General features: G+C 42.5%; 3 protein-coding genes across 3 annotated transcripts in view; 2 read left to right on the forward strand and 1 right to left on the reverse strand.

The window, feature by feature from the left end:
• Positions 1 to 13,565, forward strand: part of cpamd8 (C3 and PZP like alpha-2-macroglobulin domain containing 8) — a 40,843-nt gene extending 27,278 nt beyond the window's left edge. The window contains exons 32-44 of the mRNA XM_018673443.2: positions 65 to 151; positions 261 to 397; positions 495 to 650; positions 1,407 to 1,474; positions 3,467 to 3,730; positions 3,831 to 3,918; positions 6,798 to 6,872; positions 7,076 to 7,181; positions 7,395 to 7,505; positions 7,591 to 7,803; positions 9,289 to 9,363; positions 11,470 to 11,671; positions 12,397 to 13,565. Coding sequence (XP_018528959.1) covers positions 65 to 151; positions 261 to 397; positions 495 to 650; positions 1,407 to 1,474; positions 3,467 to 3,730; positions 3,831 to 3,918; positions 6,798 to 6,872; positions 7,076 to 7,181; positions 7,395 to 7,505; positions 7,591 to 7,803; positions 9,289 to 9,363; positions 11,470 to 11,671; position 12,397 — 1,583 coding nt within the window. The 3' untranslated portion in view covers positions 12,398 to 13,565. The remainder of the gene's footprint in view (positions 1 to 64; positions 152 to 260; positions 398 to 494; positions 651 to 1,406; positions 1,475 to 3,466; positions 3,731 to 3,830; positions 3,919 to 6,797; positions 6,873 to 7,075; positions 7,182 to 7,394; positions 7,506 to 7,590; positions 7,804 to 9,288; positions 9,364 to 11,469; positions 11,672 to 12,396) is intronic.
• An 808-nt stretch (positions 13,566 to 14,373) lies between these two features.
• Positions 14,374 to 17,658, forward strand: odf3l2b (outer dense fiber of sperm tails 3-like 2b). Its single transcript, XM_051077239.1, has 4 exons — positions 14,374 to 14,419; positions 16,289 to 16,399; positions 16,792 to 16,905; positions 17,165 to 17,658. The coding sequence occupies exons 1-4, from the start codon at positions 14,374 to 14,376 to the stop codon at positions 17,650 to 17,652; spliced, it is 759 nt and encodes a 252-aa protein (XP_050933196.1). The 3' UTR covers positions 17,653 to 17,658.
• A 67-nt stretch (positions 17,659 to 17,725) lies between these two features.
• On the reverse strand, positions 17,726 to 19,550 carry cks2 (CDC28 protein kinase regulatory subunit 2). The gene is given in 4 exon segments (XM_018673442.2): positions 17,726 to 18,291; positions 18,688 to 18,738; positions 18,741 to 18,811; positions 19,315 to 19,550. Coding segments are annotated over 4 exon segments (225 nt in total). The 5' UTR covers positions 19,374 to 19,550; the 3' UTR covers positions 17,726 to 18,247.
• Between the last annotated feature and the right edge of the window lie 586 nt (positions 19,551 to 20,136).

Raw genomic sequence — 20,136 nt, forward strand, 5'->3', positions numbered from 1 at the left:
CAATGAGTCATATGATACAGGATGCACCTTCTCTGTCTTTTTCTCACTTTGTTTGTCTCTGCAGATGGACTCACCCACTGGAGCCTGACCGGCAGCACTATGACAGATGAGGACACTTTTATGGGCTTCAGCGATGGCCTCTCTCAGTCAGGTATACTGGCATTAATATTACCTCCCTATTGGAAATGTCTGATGCCAGTTTTAACTCTCTCAAATAAAATGCAGAATCCAAGTAAGAATCAGTTCTTGTTTTTTCCCAGTGGTGTCAGCAGAGGTAGAGATGACAGCCTACGGTCTTCTGACCTACACCCTCCTGGGGGATGTGGCTTCTGCCTTGCCTGTGGTCAAATGGCTCTCCCAGCAGAGGAATGCCTTGGGCGGCTTCTCCTCCACACAGGTAGCCCTGTTTCTCTGGCTTCTCCTTTCTTTTGCGATCAAGCGCTTGTAGCAACGTCAACGTAAAAATGACTTACTCTCAAACCCCTCTGTGCCAGGACACGTGTGTGGCTCTGCAGGCTCTGTCGGAGTACGCCATCCTGTCCTACGTGGGAGGAGTCAACCTCACCATCTCACTGGCCTCCACCAACCTCGACTTCCAGGAGACCTTTGAACTCAACAGGGACAACAAGAAACTCCTCCAGAGTGCCAAGGTAATCACATCCAAGGAAACAGTGAATAGTATAACTCCATGGTGGTCCTCAGTGTTTTCATATGCAGATGAGGCTCCACCTCACATTATTTGTCTAGGTTGACAGCACTTTATCAACATTAATCGTCAGTTCCACTAATGATTGCCAGTACCTCTGAGAGGTACCTGCACTTTAACGCAATTTAGAAACTTTTCCCTCCTGATTACAGTGATTGATGAGCAACTACGTACCAGAGCCACACTCTGGCACTGAACATTAATCTCTGTGTTTCCATGTCCGGCTGTTTAGTAGCCAGAACCTTTTCATGCTGCCAAACCAAACCAGGCTTAACTGGGGCTGGATTTCCCAAAAGCACCTAGTTGGTCTGTTGATTTAATAGCTGTGTTTTATTGGCCTATTTACCCACACATTACAAACTTGACAGTGTGGGCACGAACTACCTTTGGCCAGGGCACCGTGGCGCTAGGTCAGCGTGTGTGTGTGCGCGCACGTGTGTAGAAGTGCTCCACAAGCTGGAGTGGTTCAGGTGATAGTGCAGTATGTGCTGTCTGCTAGGCATGTTCCTCTGCTGTGATTAGTGGTGTCAGCTTAATTGGGGGCAATTAAGCCCTGCTGGTTAGTAGCCAGGGAACCACTAGTGGCAGTGCAGCAGCCTACAGCATTCATTCACTTGATAAATGACTCACTCACCTCTCCTTGCCCCCTCTGACTCTCTTTGTTTCTTCTCTTTCTTCTGTCCCTCTGTTTTTTTTCCAGATCCCCAGTATCCCCACAGGCCTTTTTGTGAGCGCTAAAGGAGAAGGCTGCTGTCTCATGCAGGTATTGTAGTGCTACACACACAAGCTTACACAAACAGACACATTTACAGTCTTGAACACTGACCAACAAGAATCTGTAATGCTATGCTTGCTTCACTTGCTCACGGCAAAAATCTCCCGGCAGGGGAGAGTCAGTTGCCGTCACCCCATAATGCCCAAATTCCTTCCCTGTAAATTGGAGTAATCTGGTAGAGTTTAGCCAGTTGTTTTGGAATGTGTTGATCATTCCTGTTGATTCCTGTGGTCCCCTGGACAGGATGCTGTTTACTTCTACCTTGTCAGAGACAAACAAAAACCCCTTTCATGTAAACTCTAGGAGCCATTTTTCCTCTTTGTTGGATGATATTCTGTCCTCTCCTCTTATCGTCCACGTTTAAATGTTTCTCTGCATTAAGATCAAACAAGGCACAAATGAAAAAGCAATCATGATCAAAGTTGGATGTTTACAGTCCTGCTTTCGGAAACATGTATATGTGAGATACGACTTGATTTGATTGAGGCAGAGCCAGACAAGAGCAGTGGATGCTGTGCTCTACTATGCAGCACCTGAAACGTCTTCCAATTCGTTCTCCTCAACAAGTTTCTCACACACAAACACACAATTCCTTTCTTCACACCTCTCTCCCTCTCCTTTTTCCCTCCATCCACACCTCTTCGTGCATCAACACACACCTCTCTGACAGCCCCTCGGGCCAGCAGCACCTGGGCTCTAATGAAATACAAGAGCGGTGCTATCAAAGAGACCTGCCTGTGTATGTATTTGTAGACATACTGTATGTGATGAGTATACGTCCTGTGCCTCAGGATTATTATTTAGTCGATTTGCAAAGGTCTCAAATCACAGTGGATAATTTATTTCGAATTTGTACAGTTCTGGCAAAAATAATCTGTGAAATTAAAAAGAGCGTCAAAGCAGTGAGTTGTCCTCAGGCTGAAATAGTAGTCTGCTGAATGCTTGTCTTGTGTCCAGAATATGATTTGTGGTTTATGCTTTAAAGTGCTGCCTAAGTCTTTTTTCCCCTGCTTTTCTAGTCTTTTCAAAGCCGGAGGTCCTAAATATTTGAACTCTAAGTAGTTTGTTGCCAATCTTTGATGCCAAAACTTATGTCTTTCATATAGCTGTCAGAAAGTTATTTAATTAATTTTGTTTCTTCATACCATTTTTTTTTTTTTTTTTACAAAATAACTTCTGCAAACACATACCAAGTATTTGGCAAACCAGTGAAGACCTGCTTTGATAGCAAGCATTGTGACAAACCACTAGCTCTGTGCCTCTATACCAGGACTACACAGGGTGTTTGCTTGTAATTGGTTCCTATCCTCACAGGAAAAAGTAAAGCTCAACCGGTGTAAAGTGAATATTTGGGAATACCAGTTCAAGACCTAATGTTGTAATCATAATCTTACTCAGAACCACAAATGTAAACCTTGTGGTGGCATTAGAGGAAAAGTCAGGAGGATTCATCCTCTGGGAACCATGAATGTCTGAGCCACATTTAATGGCAATACATTGGATAGTTGTTGAGATATTTCACTAAAAGTCAAGCATGTCAATCTGTTGGTGATGCTTAAGGAAAAGTTTGGGAATGAGGCTGGGGACCATGAATGACTGTACACAATTTCATGGCAATTCATCAAATACAGCAGTTGTTGAAATGTTTGAGTGTGAACCAGCAGACTCTCTGACAGACTGAATGTGCCATCCCTAGAGCCATACCACTACCATAGCTAAAATAATTTCACCATATGAGGGATTCCAAACCACAGAACCACCAAGGCAGTGAAAGTGAATGTCATTTCATTAGGCATATGACAGTCCTGACAAAGTGAATGTTTATGAAGATCTAATTTCATAGCTGAGTACCAATATTACAAAAGCCTGGCCAGCTTTCCTTTTTTCCCTTTCAGTTCAGTCAGACTGTTTTATTTAAGCATTTAAAGTCTTGTTTTTGTGGATAACATTTTCAAACACTCCCACTGCTCTCTGTGTGTCTGTAGATTCGATGTGTCTTACAACGTACCTGACCCAGTGTCCAAGCCAGCCTTCCAGCTCAAAGTTGACCTGAAAGAGCCTTTTCAGGAGCGACACCTGCAGCCCCCCCCCTCCTCCTCGTCTTCCCGCCATCCTTCCTCACGCACCCGGAGCCGTGCTGACAACCGCTCTGAGCTCAGCCGGAAACGTCGGGCACCCATCGATGACGATGACCCGGCAGCCCACCAGGACAAAATGGACTTCCATATCTCCCTAGAAGTTTGCGCCAGGTAGAACACACACACACTGTGTACAATTAAAGAAGCTGGCCTGTGTGCACAACTCTGCTGCTCACAACACCTTATCTTCATCCTGACCCTGACTCTCTAGGTGGCTCCATCCAGGCTCGTCCAACATGGCCGTCATAGAAGTTCCCATGATCTCCGGTTTCCGAGCAGATGTTGAAAGTCTAGAAAGGGTAGGATATCACATTAACATTCAAGCACACACATTGAACAAGGTTTAGAGACTGTACATCATTGTGAACATACACGACCACTGGCCATTGTTGTTGGTCGTACTGGCTCAAAGATTTCTAGATAGGCAGTGCAGGTAGTCAGTTAAGTGGCCAAACTGAAAGACAGGTAGAAAGAAAGACAGATGCATCCACATCTGGAGGCCATTTGATGAAAAGCAGTATGTCATGGAATTTATCTGACTCCTCCTGTTTCCTTTGGAGGCTCCAGACTCACGTGCACATGTTCACACCCACACAGGATGCCTCCCTAGACAAACACACACATACTTTGGATATGGGCATTATTCCCATGCTGCAGTGGAAGGTGTTTTGATGTAAATATTTGTCAAGCAGGAAGAAGTCAAGTGTTTACCAGACATTCCCTTCATTGTTGTTTAAAGTTGTTGTTCAGAACAGCTCCTCAAGAATTCCTTTAAATAGGGACAGGTCCTCTGTGTGTTTTGTACATGGGAAATGTGAAAGTATATCATATGTCTGTATGCGCGTAAATGTGTTTGAAACAGCCACAGTCACAAGAGCGGTCATTAAGATGAGGGTATGGTGTTTTTTTTTTTTTTTTTTCGGGTATGATGAGAGAAAGACCAGTCAGCTCAGGCCTTTTTGGAGTTACAGTGTCTCAGGGTCAGAGGTCACCAGGCCTCTCTGGGCCTACAAGACCAAACACACACTCACATCACTGGGCCTCATGAGGTACAGACTGGAAAATTTTTCAAAGGACAGAGGAAAGAGACAGAGATACTGTAATAAACAGGACTGAATCCAAGGAGTAACATTAGTAGGATATATGGGTGAATTTAGAAACGGCTACACTGATGGAGAGTGAGGAAAAAAATAAAGGTAAATTTAAGGGCTGGATCCAGGTCAGCTCCCCAGCCACCCATCAGGAGTTTGTCCCTCATTACTAGACAGTTATAGGGCCTTAGTCTGCAGGCTTCCACCTCTAAAAGAGCCACCTCTCTGGCTACCTGGGGAGATGTTAAACGCGCACACATACATGCACACATATACTGCCGGGAGTGTGTCATTTGAGGCTGACCTGAGTTGTAGTGGCTAACAAGCTCAGTTTACACCCCTGCTGGCCTCCCTTGGAGTTTTACTGCTGCCTGCCCGACTGCCACTTACATTCCTCAATTTATTGTGGCAAGCTTGGCTTCTACAGTCATGTCTAGTTGCTTTCATGGATGCTGTAGTCATGAATGATTAGTCCGGTGACTGACTAGGAGCTACCGCAGCCATGGCCTCTTATCACCCAATATAATGAGCTTTGTTTAACAACCCAGAACACACTGTGGCTATAACATTTGAGCTATGGGAGTTCATTGGCAATTTTTAGTTGCTAGATAGACAAACAATGCTTTTGTAAACAGAGACCAATTGTATAGTGTGTGTGTGTGTTTGAGAGAGAGAGAGAGAGTATGTGTGTGTGTGTGTGTGTGTGTGTGTGTGTCTCCCGGTGGCGCCAGCTCAGGCTGAGCACCTCATAAACCCCTGCTGTCCAAAGGCTGCCACCTTTGACAGAATGTAAAATCCCCCAGTGGGGGGAATTAACTCTGCTGGCTCTCTATGGACACACTTAAATTTGCAGTAAACGGCTTCCTCATTACTTATTCATACAATCATATTTACTAGAAATGTCCAAGCATGTGTGACCCGACTGTACATTTAGTTCACAAGGTTCACAAAATACCAGGAACTAAGTTAGTATAAAACTCTGTTCAGATGATCCCAGAAGAAAGTTACAATCCCTTGTTGATTTCAGTTAATATACAGTAAGCCAAGCCAAGTCCATGAATGGTGACCTGTACATTTTCCACCCTGGCTGTCATGTCGTGGTTGAGTGCATATGGTTCACATTCCAGTTGTGGCTCACAGAGCACATTCAAATGCAGACCATGCGGACAGAGTGGTAAGGACACTGTACAACCTAGTATGTGTAAATACACTTCAATAATGAACTGTACATGTAGGCAACGAGAAGTACACTGGTTAAAGGATTTATGACAGCTGAGATACAGGACTGTTGAAAATGGGATGCTCTTCAATATCAACATGTCCAAATGCTTTGTGGCACCATTAGGGCCACTTTAGTTAACCCAGGGTTTTTGTTATGTATTTAACACTTAATATTCAATCCTCTATGAGTAGTAAACCCTGATTAGCATGAGGTGGAGCTGTCCAGTCCGCTGTGGTGCTGATTAGTGTTCATGTTCATGTCCACGGCCACCACGTAAAGTCAGCTGGCAGTTTATTAGGTACACCTAGCTAAAAGTAATGCAGTCGAATAGAGAGGTGCTGCCATAAATACTACCTTCATGAAGGTTACAATGGTCAGTTTTTGTTGAAAATGTTTTAGAGAGGGGTGTTCTATCAATTTCATGGTCCTTTTGAAGGCTGCAGTTTGTGGTGCTGTTGATCTTGATTCATCTGGTGTTTCTATTATTTTGTCCATGCCATTTATATATTCATAAAGTTATGCTAAAAAACATCAACACCTCTCATTAAAAAATAAAGATGCTGGCATGTTACATGTTCAGTTGGTTACACTTGTTACACTAGGTTTTCACTAGTTAAAGGTAGAGACTGTAAATATTGACAGTATATATATATAAAAAAAAAAAATCCACTACACAGCTTCACCAAGGAAATTAATGTCACACACACTCCAATATTCCAAACTAATTCCAGGACTAAAGCAGATTAAAGTCTTCAAGTGCGACTCAACACAGCAGATTTGCTCGCAGTTCTGTTCTGTCCAGTCCAGTTCTGTTTGTGTATTTTCTGAAAAACTCATCCTTGTTTACTTGTGTCTTCCTCAACAGCTGCTGATGGATAAGAGAGTGGGTCTGAAGAGATATGAGCTGAGTGGCAGAAAAGTGTTGTTCTATTTTGATGAGGTAAGTTTAATCCAGTTTCCTCATTGCTGTGTCAGCCAGGGGTGTTGGTGGATGAGGAGAAAGTTACTCACCACCACAGGGTAGGGGAGTATTTTGAGTGTTGGTAAGAGTGTTTTAATGTCCATATTAGCATCTGTCTCCATCTGCATGTGTTTCTGGTTTTTTCAAAGTATTTTCTTTATGTGTTTGCCACTCCTTTTTAGATTCCCAGCCAGTGTATGACGTGTGTGGCCTTTCAAGCTGTGAGGGAATACATTGTGGGCAAGACAGCGCCTGTTCCGGTCAAGATCTATGACTACTATGAACCAGGTGTGCCTCTGATGAATATTTTAAGTACTGCTCTTTAAAGAGTTACAGAGCAGGAAAAACGTCTAACTCACCGTGATTTATGAAGTGGCCTCTTTTTTGTGGAAATTGGATTTTTTTTTTTAAGTTTATGACCTAGTTATGGTGAGCGTCATCATTGTTTTGTGTGTGTGGATGTGTGAACGCGCTGGTGTGGATCTCGTGCTTGTTGTGCAGCCTTCGAGGCCACCCGGTTCTACAACGTTAGCGAGAGCAGTCCGCTAGCACGGGAGCTGTGTGATGGACCTACTTGCAATGAAGTGGAGAGTTCAACCAATCAGTGGATAGGTAAGATTTCTTCCGCGTCTTCAGAGATACACTGACACCCCATTTCCTTTAGTCTCTGAATTCTTTTGGGTTTTCTTTTGTGCAGGTTTTGTGCAGGCAAACCAATGCAACAATGTGTTTGGCTGTCTGGAGGAGGAGCAGTTTGAGCGTTGCACTTGCTACAGGGACTGCGGTTATGATGGGGAGCCAGTTTGTGGGTCGGATGGGCAGCTCTACCAGAACCAGTGTCAGATGGAGGTGTTTGCTTGTCGAAATGGGACACGCATCAAGCAGGTTCCACTGTCCCAGTGTCCTCACAGTAAGACCTCTCTCATCACACAACACCTGACATCACCTAAATTCTTACTTCTATCTTCCTCTTCCACAGTGCCCACCATGTTGCATCGCCATGTTTCTATAGTAGCCAGAATGGACAAAACACACACTGGCTCTAAAGAAGGCCCTTCATGTTTTTATGTCACCTGAAGGGCACCATAGTTTCTTCTACACTCATAGGAGAGGGAGGAGTGAGGGGAGGCGTATTCAGTTGGTTGCAATCTGAACACTCACCCCTAGATGTCACTAAATCCTACATATTGATCCTTTAATTGATCTATCTAGCTACATCAGTGTCAGGAAAATGATGGCAAATGAGGAAGAGCAGCAGTACAAGTTGATCAATGTGAAAAACCTAACTGCTGCTGGCAATCAATATGGCAGCTTCCAGGTCCACTAAAATTGGCTCTGGCAGGATGGATACATCACACACTAGTGCTCGGTCAGGGCAAAACAAAACAGGAAATTAGCTAACATGAACAGAACATGAACATCAGCTGAATGAATGAATTCAGTTGTATTGAAATTTAGAGGTTTAGGCAAGTCACTCTATGTGTGCTGTAAGTGCTGACAGCATATTTCAAAACTTTTCTTCCCTTTAGAAACAATAACACACATATTGTGTGAGTGTGTGCTGTTTGGAACATTTGTCACCTTATGTATTTTACTGGATACAGTTGTCTGACTTAGCTTTACTGCCATAGACCAGTAAGCAATCATATGCATGTCCCTTGTGCATGTATGTATGTCTGCTCATGTGTATGTTCATCTGTGTGTGCGCTACAACCTGAGCCGTGGAAACAGCTGTTCAGGTGTTGAGCTGATTACTAGATGAGTTTTCTGAGGAGCGCTACCCGCTGCAACCCCCCAACTCCCACCCTCTCTCCCTCACTGCTGTATTACAGGGCTCTGTCCAAATGACAGAGTGCTTTTGTCCAGCCCTTTGAAATCCTTGTCACATTCCTTTCCGACGCACAGCCCAACAACAAAGGAGCCTTCATGTCGTGGAGCGGATTGGGAAAAGGCATAGACAAAACTTTGGTGGGAAAAGACCTTAGTTTGTGCCAAGTGGTTCGTGCTGTGTAGATTATCAAAAGAATCGTATTTTTGTTTAGCGCTCCCTGGCCTTGTTTGTTTGTGTATGGTTGTGTGGGGGACATTCATGCCACCATTTCCCCCGTTTTGAAAAGGAAAAAGATATAATTTGTTTCCACACATGGCCCCCGTGGCCATGGTTTGGCCCCTGCTATTTTTGGAAAGATTTAAATGCGGGCTTCTGTTGAGACAGAGTGTACATCATTGTTTTGCCAAGAAGTGTTGCTCAGTGGGGTGGATAATGCTTCTGGGCAGTATTTAGATTATGCAACACTGAAACTCTGTTTAATTCATTACTTTTTTTTTCTTTTAAATGCCGTGGCAGCCACATAAATGCGAATAATCAAACATGTGTGTGTGTTTGTATTTCCAGTGGAGACCACGGTGGAGAACGGGCAACCAGCAGCAAGCCAGGAAATTGAGCAGCCCTCGGTGCCTGTACACACAGGTAACTTCATCTACCACACCTTTTCCTGCTTATACTATACACAGCTTTGCATTACCTCCCATCTCTCCCATACACTCTTCTTGTTATTTGCTATGTCTTGCTCTCCAACCTTCCCTCCATCTGCCTGCTGAGGCCAACTGTGTTTACTTCTTTACTTGACAGTTGTCTTTATTATGCACTTGCTGGAAAGAGTCTGAAGTATGTTACATCTGCCGTCTAGATGCTACAGCTTTGATTTTTCTAGGAATCTAATCTGCCTTTGCATCTGTTATAGCTCAGTCTGAGCTTCTGTGTCAGCTAAATGCAAATGTAGAGATTGGAGGTTTCAGGCTTAATGGTGCCTAATATTGGCATGTGCAAATGTGCACACATAGGTGGTATATCAATTGTTATTTTTAAATAAAATGTGCATGTGTTTGTGTGAGGGTTTTTTAATAATGTGGAGAATGGGAGTTCAAAAGTGCAGGAAGAAGAAAGAGTGAGAAACAAAGAGATGAAAGATGTGTGGGGGGTGTAAAAATGAAAAAAGAAAGGGGAGACAGACAGTGAAAGAGGGATGACCGAGAGACGAGATGAAAGAGGAAAGAGAAAAAAAGCGCAAGGTCAAAAGGGAGAAGGGATGAGGAGAGGAAAGTAGAGACGTAGGTGGGGTGTGTGGCAGCACATTCCCCTGCCACCACATCATGTCTACAATCGGTGTGATAAATAGGTGGATAGGTTTCACACTGCAGGCTCGATTGTTGCTGTGCCATGAGCTTAGATCAGCTGCCACTTCCAGAGAGGGAGCCAGAGAATTCCTGATAGGATGTTTGGCTGTGTGTGGAGGGAGGATGTAGCTGTGTTACATTTGGCAATGAAAACATAAAAAGGCACTGCAGTCATTCACAAGTTGCAGAAGTTTGTATGCCTTACATACATGCTGTGTTTGGATGTGCATGGATTGCATGTGGTAATGTGTGAGCTATTTACTGATTCATAACATTAAAGTCTACCTGTGTGAACGTCTGAGACGTGTACAAGTGTGTGTATGTGTGTGATGTGGCACAGCCTGCACTGACTTGTTTCCCAGCCTGCAGCTCCCAGTAGCTGCAGCTCACAAAGCTGCTCTCAGTCAAAGGTCTCCTTAGTACAAAAGCTAACGCTTCACACTCACTACAGGAATGCTGTTATGCACTTGCACACCCACACACACACACACAGTAGTGTGTGTATATGTATGTATGTATGTATGTGTATATATATATATATATATATGCACACACATTTACACACATACTGCATGCTCACACAAGCAAATACGCCCACAGACTCACCTACAACATGATAACTGTGGGGGTGATTAGATTGAATAAGTACTGTAAAAACACTGTCATTGTAAACCATTAAAATGTTGACGACATGCCTGCTAAGTGCACCAAGAGTGTAATGGGTGAAGGTGGGTTGTGCCAAGGAACTGACACTTTGTGGAGGAGGCTGAAGCTCTGGAATTAGCTTCTCTGTGCAGACATGTCTTATTAGTGAACTTGTACCAGAGGACAACATACAGTATAATGGATATATAGACTTGCAGGCTTCATTTGAGCTGATTTTTGATTTTTCCAGAACTGATTTTTTTTTTTTTTTTTTAACCAATATGCGCATGCTTTGTGGCCATGTAATGTTTAAATTGACCCTTTTAAAAGCCAAATGTTTACACAATGTTTTTGTTTGTGTGTGAGTGTTAGAACTCACCATAAAGTCTGATGTGTAGCTTTAAAGACACAAATCTGATTGTAGGGGACTCATAATAAGTGCAAATCTAAAGCAAATATTTGATAAAGCCATACCATACCCAGAGGTGATTTTGAAGTAGCATGCTATGGGATTGTATGACACTTAAAGTATGGAAGGACCCCTGCTGTCATTGATGGGGTATTGCTGCAAAGGCCTTAAGATGTACAGGAAATGAAGTCTCCCAACACTTTAATCCTCAGCAACTAAATCAAGGCTGTCATTGCATATCAGATACTGTAATCAACTATTTAATGGCTCTCAGGGCTGTATCTCTACAGACCCACATTCACTTTAATGTGTCCGTATTTGTCACCCCAAACCCGATCTCTCCAGGTGAAGAGGAACAGGGCTCCATGGCAGAGGTGTCCTACTACTCCTATGAATACGACCCTGATTCCGAGCCTTTCCTTGCTGATGCAGATGGAGGGGACCATTTTGACCTTCCTGAAGGTGGGGAGGACGTAGAACAGAAGGTGCTCGTGCCAGCAGATACTCAGCTACCTACACTGGACACAAAAAACACCCCTGAGCGATGGTATGAGCAGTGTCATCGTTTGTATTTGTTTTTCTGGAATACTGAATTTCTGGCATCGTTCTAGTGTTTCATGTGTTTGAGTTTGGGATCCATGTAGATCAAAACGTGTGTGAGGATCTATGGCCAGCTTGGCCTAGGATAAGATAAGAAGATAATAATGTTATTCTAGATTTTTGTTACTACAATACACAACCATGGGTAAATAGTGCATTTGTTGGGAACTATTTTCAGATGTGGATGGATACACATTTAATGCTCTATTTAGTGTTAAATGGCCACAGGATAGTTTATGTGGGAATGACTCTACAGTGCTGATGTTAAACTTAATGAAGGACCAAGCAACAATGTGACTCATTTGTGTGTTTTTAATATTTTTTGAAAAAACAAAACAAAACAATGGAGGCCTATGGCACAGAGCAATGACGTATACAGCAAATCACACAGGAAATACTTGTTAGGGGGATGGATTAACTGGGGTGCAGTCTCTCTCAATAGCAACAACATTGGGTTGGAAGTAGACTTATTTAAAAGTAGTAGTCAATTTCCCATAGGTACATTTGATCCTTGTTAATGATAGATAATAGAACCTGCTGTTTGCTGCTGTAGCACAGTTGAATAACATCGTCTCTCCACAGGTTGTGATTGCAGATCTATATTGTCCAGAGAGAGAAGTTTTAATGATAATCTAGTGGTGAAAGTTTGTTTTGTTTTTCTGTCATCCACAGAAACCCTCACAGAGTGAAGCCATACCCACCTCCAAATTGTACATTATTTGTGAATATGCTAGTGAATGGAAAGAGAAGAGAGACTTGGGACTTGCTCAGCCTGAACGGAAGAGATGGTGGGGTCTGGAGAATGAGAGTGTGAGTGTGTGTTATTAGGTGTGATCATTTTGAATGGTAGAGTGGATGCATTTATATGTGTGTGTGTGTGTGTGTGTGGTTGGACGTGAGACTGTGTATGATTGTTATCAAGTTAGAGTCCTCCAGACTTTTATTTTTCTTCCTGCAGACTCCGAGTCACCAATAGGCACCATAGCGTCTTTGTTATTCACTGTACTGCCTTAATAATCACTAGAAGAAATAATCAAGTATTTATGTTTGTAATTACACCTGACTTTAAGCAAAATATTTTGTTATATTTTCTATCTGTGGTATTTATTTGTAGCTAGAGGTCATATCATTTTTATTTTTTTGTAATTGCCCACCCGTACGGTCGACGTTTTGCCCTTGTGGTTCGTTGAGTTCAAACAAGAGATACAGTACGTGCTATCAAAGGCATTTTTTTTTTCTTTCATAGCAAGCTTTAACCCAATTATTGAAATGTTTGATGAAATTCCTGTGCTGGTATCCTGCTGGAAGAAGACATATGCTAACCATATGTTTTACAGAAACATAAGCTGAAATGTTTTTCATTTTTGAGATTTTTTGGGGCATTTTGCCTTTATTACACAGCACAGCAGAGATTGACAGGAAACTTGAGGAGAGATAGAGAAAGGAGGGACTGACATGCAACAAAGGCCTCTGGCTGACTCAAGCCATGGACTTTACAGTTACAAGAGTCATGTCTTTCGACCAATGGTGCACCAGTGTTGGACGCACCACAGCTCAACTGTTTCTGAAACTATCGTACCAAGACATGAACATCATCTACTCTCAAGTCACCTTTCACCTTACCTACCTTGAGATTTGATTGTACAGTTCATAAGCTATTGTGTTTTTTTGTTGTTTTTTTGTTAAATTTTGATTTGTGAAGCAATCAACTTAAAAAAAAAATCAAGAATGAAGTTTTAAATTTCTGTAAATGTACCAAATTTGATTTTAAATGTAGCCCCGATTCATATCAAATATTGTGCTTTTTGAAACAAATGAGAATAAAATTTGTATACAATCCAGGGTTTTGAATGCGTTGGATTTACGCTGTGGTTAATGAGCAGACAAGACTTGCTCATGAGTCTGATCAGTAATACTTGAAGTCATGGCTTCTGCACTTTGCTACAACACTTCCTCTTTCTGTTTTTTTTTTCTTCTCTCATCCTGTTATGCTTAATATAACTGTAGGAAAGAATTACCTTAACCCCTGCAATTTTTTTTTAGACCAGCGCCATCTCTGCAGATGCAGCACAGAACATGTAACTGCTCCACTGGCAGAAAAGCTCTGTTACAGTTGCTTATGAAGGCTGTGTTGCTCCATTTCCTTTGAAAGGCTAGTTAAGTCTGGAGATAATTTCCTGTCAGCGGTGAGCTGTATTACAACCCTGCTGCTTCAGAAGGCACTCTGCTTTGATAACTGACTCTCTGACCCCTGGCAAACTACTGTGTTAAGAGACAGAAAGCATGTATATGTGTCTGTCAGTTTGCACACGCTGCACACAGCTCTAAGTTTGGATGTGCATCGTATGTTTTTGTCTCGCTGCTAACAACAGTTCTGGGTTACCAAAGCAGCAGCCACGCGCACGCGAGAGAGAGAGTTAGAGCCTGTTAAAGTTTAATGTTGGTTTTCTTGCACATGTCACTTGTCAACCCTCTCGGTTACTGTGGCCTCTGGTGACTGGCAGCTCGGGCCTTTAAACGAAACCTTCAAATCCCACCTACAAATTATCACTGGGATTAGAGGAGGCTAAACTGTAACTGCATCTGGGTAATTGGTTTGACCTCAAGTTAAAAATAAGAAACCATGGGGCTGCTAGTTTAATTCAAGCGATGTATGGCCTGCTAAATGGAGGCAGTCGTCCTGTAACTGCTCCAGGTGTGTTGCACTGTGGCTGACCCTGCACCTGTGGTGGGGCTTTAAAAAATGTATACAATACAGTATGCAGTGTCAAAGCAGTACTGTGTATGCCAGGAAACAAATATGAATTCTTTCTGCATTCCCACTTTCATAAATGTAAAGAAGTGTAAGCAGAGAACTGGTGCTGTCGGTAGTAGTAAAGAAAAATTGGAGGTAAAGGTTATGGAACTTCACATATACTTTACCCCCTTCAAAGCTCTGAGCTGGGACGGTATTTACCCATCCAATCTGAATGGAAAAACTTTGTTCCTGTTGTGACAATAAGCCAGCAGTGCAGGGGACCTGGCCGCAGCAAACTGTCCACAGCAGTCTCTGTGGCAACTGCATGCATGGCTGAAGAGTGATATTGCGTCTCCACAGCGCGATGAGCAGAAAGAGTGAAAAGAGAAAGGAGGTAGAGGGGGATCTTGGTTTCATGGTTTGCGGGTGGGAGCTAGCATTACATGAGAGTGAATCGGAGTGATGACATTGTTCCTAAAGTAGCAGCTGAGTGCACCTATACATCTGCCTCTGTGGAGGAAGGGCCATTCACCTGTCTGAGCCACCGCAGATGGAGCAATTGGACAAAAGGACGGACAGGCAGATAGATAAAACCCTATCATTCTGCTGTTGACACTTTGATGTGTATTATAGGTCTCAGGTTTCTTGATTGTTTCAGAGGAAATTAGGGATTGATTCTGGATCATCCAGGGTTCTGGGCTTCAGTGTCAGCCAAGGCATGGGTGGTGCTGGATCCTGGACATACAACACTTTGATATTTGAAGAAAGACCACCAAAGGCAGGCATGGATTAAAGAGTGAGGTGCACCTCTGGCGCTCATCTGATGACTGCTTGAATTTCCAAATATGCAGCCTGCCTCAGTTCTGGCTGAAAGGAGGAATTGCCCGTGGTAAGGTGCAAAAAAACACAACCTTTAAGGTTTGATTTTATAATGGTCAATCATTATTTTCTTAGCCAGTGTCTTGTAGTTATGATTAATATGTATGAATATTCCTATAGTATTACTACCACTGAGGGACTCCTGAAGTATCCTTCACTTCTACAAAGAGCCAAATGGAGAAAAAATATCCAGCAATTGCAGGAAGAGAAAAAGGTAACTTCAGCAATGGAAGATAAAGTCTTAGCCTATAAACAACATTTATTTGTTATATTAATCCATGTGTGTAATATTTTACACCCTGTGTAAAGACCTGATCATTACCTGTGTTCCAGCTGGTCACGTTTGGCCATTTGGTTATCTTATCATTTCAAAGGGAGCACTGATCTGAGCAGAGTGGAGGATTTCTCAGAGAGCAGACCTGCCAGGACTCGCTCCTTTCTGTGAAAAATGCTCCCTCTTGCTCTGCTTGTGCACACGCCACTGAACGCTCGTATGCTGATGTAATTCTTCTCCCTATAGGTTGTGTCTTGATGTTGTGTGCCGCTGCCTGAAGCACCGTCCTGCTCTGATAGCTGGTTGACTGACCCAGCGTGCGTAACAGACAAAAATCAGATTCAGTCATTTAATTGCTAATAGCTCCAGGCTAACTGACTGACAGGCGTCTCAGAGCAGAATGAAGATGAAGCAGATCCGTTTTCCTTCTCATTCTGTTATGAATCAAATGGTCAAATAACAGATTGCGGTTAAATACACCCCAGCTGGACCCCAGCTGCATACATAAATTATAGGAGCCATTTTTAAAGAAAAACTGTTGCCACTTTAAATCTCCTGTAGTGCAAATCTGTGTCACTTGTACGCTGCAAATGCAATTTATGGCACATGTGTATGTGAGACTGTGAAAGTGTGCAGGCCCTACGTCTTTGTGACATTTCTCCTCCTGTCTCTAGGGCCAGGTCCTGGTCGCTATGGGCTTCCTCCAACCATTGGATTTATTGGCCATGACTTCACCAAACCAACAAGCCCTGCCTATTCTTTCCATGGCAGGATGAGTGACACATGTGAGTCACCCCTTTTTTCTTATTTTTAGATATGCTACAGTGGAAACTTTCATCATTTATTCTTAATGGAAATAAATGTTTTGCTGCTGTCCTGCTCAGAGCTTTGAAGTCAAAGCTATAAATGTGGCTATAGCTAAGTGAGATAATCAAGAATAAACCTGCAGAATAATTTAATCTCACAACTACATCACATAAACGAAGTTGGAGTGGTTTGTCAAAAGTGGTGTAATGTCATATTAGAACCACTAGGGGGAGACAATATCTCATTATTTTCTAGTCACCTCAGTTTACTTTCATTCTAGCCAGTGTAACATGGGGCCTTTCCATGATCAAGCCAAACAGAGAGAGGAGACATTATATTGAATTTATAATAACGTTTACATTCCCTGCAGTGTATAGCGTTGACTCCAGTCCAGGGCCTCAGTACTGTGTTGATGCAAAAATCACTCGCTTTGGAAAGGATGGGACACCCTCATACTCCATGTTGGGCAGAACAAAATTACAGAGTAAGTTCTTATTCCTCCATTATAGGCAAATATTTTATTTTTGTGCATATTTTCCTTTACATACTAATGTAAGTTATAAAGAATTTCAAATTATAGCCTAATTCATAGTTGTTATAGTTGAAGAATGAACCCTTAAACAAAAACCACTTGAGAGCCTGTGTCAGCTGTTGCAACTGAAAATCTCAGCCCCACTAACTGCACTTTACCATATGTTGTTGAGCTTATGGTTTATATTATTCAACCGTTTTCTCTTCACTAGATGAACTATTCCAAACGCCGGGACCAGGTGCATACAGCCCAGAGAAAACCCCACCATGCAACCTTCAGCGCAGACCCCCGTCCTACACAATGGGCTCTCGCACACAGTACCGCAGCATTGACTCAGTACCTGCTCCTAATAAGTACTGTCTCCCTCCACTCATGGGCCCTCAAGTCCCAAACAAGCCAGCCAGCGCAAGCTACACAATATCAGGTAGTTACAGCACAGGCGGACCATCTGTGGATTTAGCTAAGACGCCCGGGCCTTGCAGGTACAACAGTACAGACCCAGGTGTGTATCTACCCCGACAGCCAGCATTTTCCATGCTGGGACGACACAGCTTACCCCGAGATGCCACCAAGAAACCTGGTCCTGGAACTTACAATCCAGAGAAAGTGACGGTTCACAAGGCTCGGGCCCCTGCCTTCTCTCTGGGCATCAGACACTCTGAATTTGTCACCCTGCTGGTTGTCAATGTTTCTGACTGAACATGCAATCAGTTGGAGAAAATGACAGGAACATAATTATGTAATGGCAGGAAAATATGCATGTGCAAACATGTGAGAAAAGCACATTTTATTTAGTTCTTTCAGCAACAAAGAACTTGTTGAATCAATCATGACTCGCTGTCAAAATTTATAATATCTAGAAATAATATATACATAACACAAACATAAGTACAAAGAGCAGAAAATGTTCAGACACAGAAAACTCTTTTGGGAAAATCATGGGCTTTAAGAAAAATAAAATCCTATGCCTGCGTGACCACTCAGTAAATAAATCAATCATAACAAAAATGAAATCAAAAGACATTTTAAAAAAAGCATTAAAAATGTACAATTGACAAGCCAGCTTTCACCTTCATATTGTTTATATTCCATTCACAGTGGAATCAAGATATTTGCCTCTCACTACCTCTAAAAATTGAGGGAGTTTGAAAGAACAAAAAAAACACAGTACAACTAAGGGTTTTCTACCAATACATTAGAACAAATGTAGAGATGTATGTAGGAGAGATGTACGGTCCAATGACGATACAAATCAGCAAAGATGATAGTGGGTATTTTACAGATGGTTCCCCATTTAATCCTTTGGGAGAGGCCTTCTGAAAAGCAGTACATGTGGTTCTGGAGAGTAAAGAAAAGAAGTATCTGTAAAGCATCATCTACAGTACAGTGGTTACACCATACAGTATACTGCCATGCACACAGATGTGGTCCATGTCCATCTAAGTTTCAACACAGTCGAATGGCACATGCTAGGAGATGTTATAGGACAGGCTCCTCTTATTATAAAGAGATTATTTCATAGTGGACTTCACTGTAAAAGAAGCTAAACTCTGCTGAGTTGCACTGGAGAGATAGTAACAAAAGGGGATTTTGTTAAGTTAAAAAAAAAATAAATAAATATATATATATATATATATATATATATATATATATATATATATATATATATATATATATATATATATATATATAGTGCAACTTTGGATCCTATCCTTTAAGTGCATGGCTACCCACCTGGTTTGTGGATCATGTAATGAATCCAGCCCTGGCTCTGTTGTACCCCCCCCTCCACTCCTCTTCTGTCATCAGGTGGGAGGAGGGCACCAGTTTAGACAGCTGTTTTGGAAGCACGACATGCCTATGTGAAAATAAAAACACAACAGTAAAGAATGACTTTATTTTACAAAGGGACGGCCAAGCAGCAACTCAACGTCAATTTCATGTAACCTGAATGCAACGTTTAAACTCGAGGCCTAAACTTACAATAACAATTATGTAAGGGTTATTTTTTCCCTTTACATGTAATATCCCGCAGTAACTGCAGACCCACAACGCTCAAACCAGCCGATTTTAACAACAGGTAGCATGGGTCGCTGCTACTCGGACCAGAGGGTTGTTCTGGTTGAGTATGGTTAACGAATTACCGTTGTTAAGGTAACGCTAAGTTAAAATGCTATAGTCAGAGCTGTCTTACTAAATTACTCAAACGGGGATGATGATGCCACTGGTCGTTAACCTTATACTGAGTCATGATGCTAACCAAACAAATTTTCCTGCAGTTTGATGCTAGCTAACTAGCCACTCAACACAAGATAACGGACTTTGGAAAACGTTAACATTCGCAAAGGCCGATAATCATACCTGTACTCGAACTCCTCATCGGTGTATTTTTCAGAATAGTAAATCTGTTTCTTTGACATCTTCAGTCGACGATAGCAGTCAAAATTGAAGTCCAGAAAGCTGTTTTCGGGTGATATGAGGTAGTTAGCTCACTTTTCTGATATTTACGAGCGCAACAAGCTGCTGTCATCTGCCGCTGTTTTCAGACGACGATTCAAACCCCAACGGCTCCCCGCCTTCCCCGGATTGGTCAAGGCAGGAGCCCGCCCTCCTACACAGATCGTCTATGTTTTTGAATGATGAAGAACTGGGTTGCGAAGGCGCAACGATGTGCAACTTTGGACGAAATTTCCTGTAAATTTTGTCTAAAAAATTGAAATTTCAGCTTTGATCCTAAGTTTTGGTTTTGTTCCAGATAGGTTAAATAAGTCTCGCGTTTGAACAAAGGATATCTGATGTATTTTAAAACGTTTGTGGTCCTTCGCCAGAAATTTTCTGACAACAAAAAAGAGGAGCTCAGTGAGAGTTCTCCATCTCTTCATTCTCTCTGCTACGTTGCGACTCTACCTACTATCGACCGTTGAGGGACGTTAAGTGGATATTTGCCGCTATTCCAATGCCTCTAGAAGCTAACATGAAGCTTATCTTCTCCAATTTAAAACACTGGGTGTTCACCAAGTTCCTCCTGGTCCTGCTTCATGGTGACTTACATGTCAACAGCAGCAGTGAACACAACAGCTGTGCTTTTAGGCAGTTCTGTTACCCCCAACTGCCATGAACAAACCGGTGACGCACAGGTATACTCCCCAGGTAACAGGGGCCGTTGCTTTGTCACTTTGCATC

Source organism: Lates calcarifer, linkage group LG17 (assembly GCF_001640805.2).
Source record: "Lates calcarifer isolate ASB-BC8 linkage group LG17, TLL_Latcal_v3, whole genome shotgun sequence".
In the NCBI taxonomy this organism is placed as follows: Eukaryota; Metazoa; Chordata; class Actinopteri; family Centropomidae; genus Lates; species Lates calcarifer.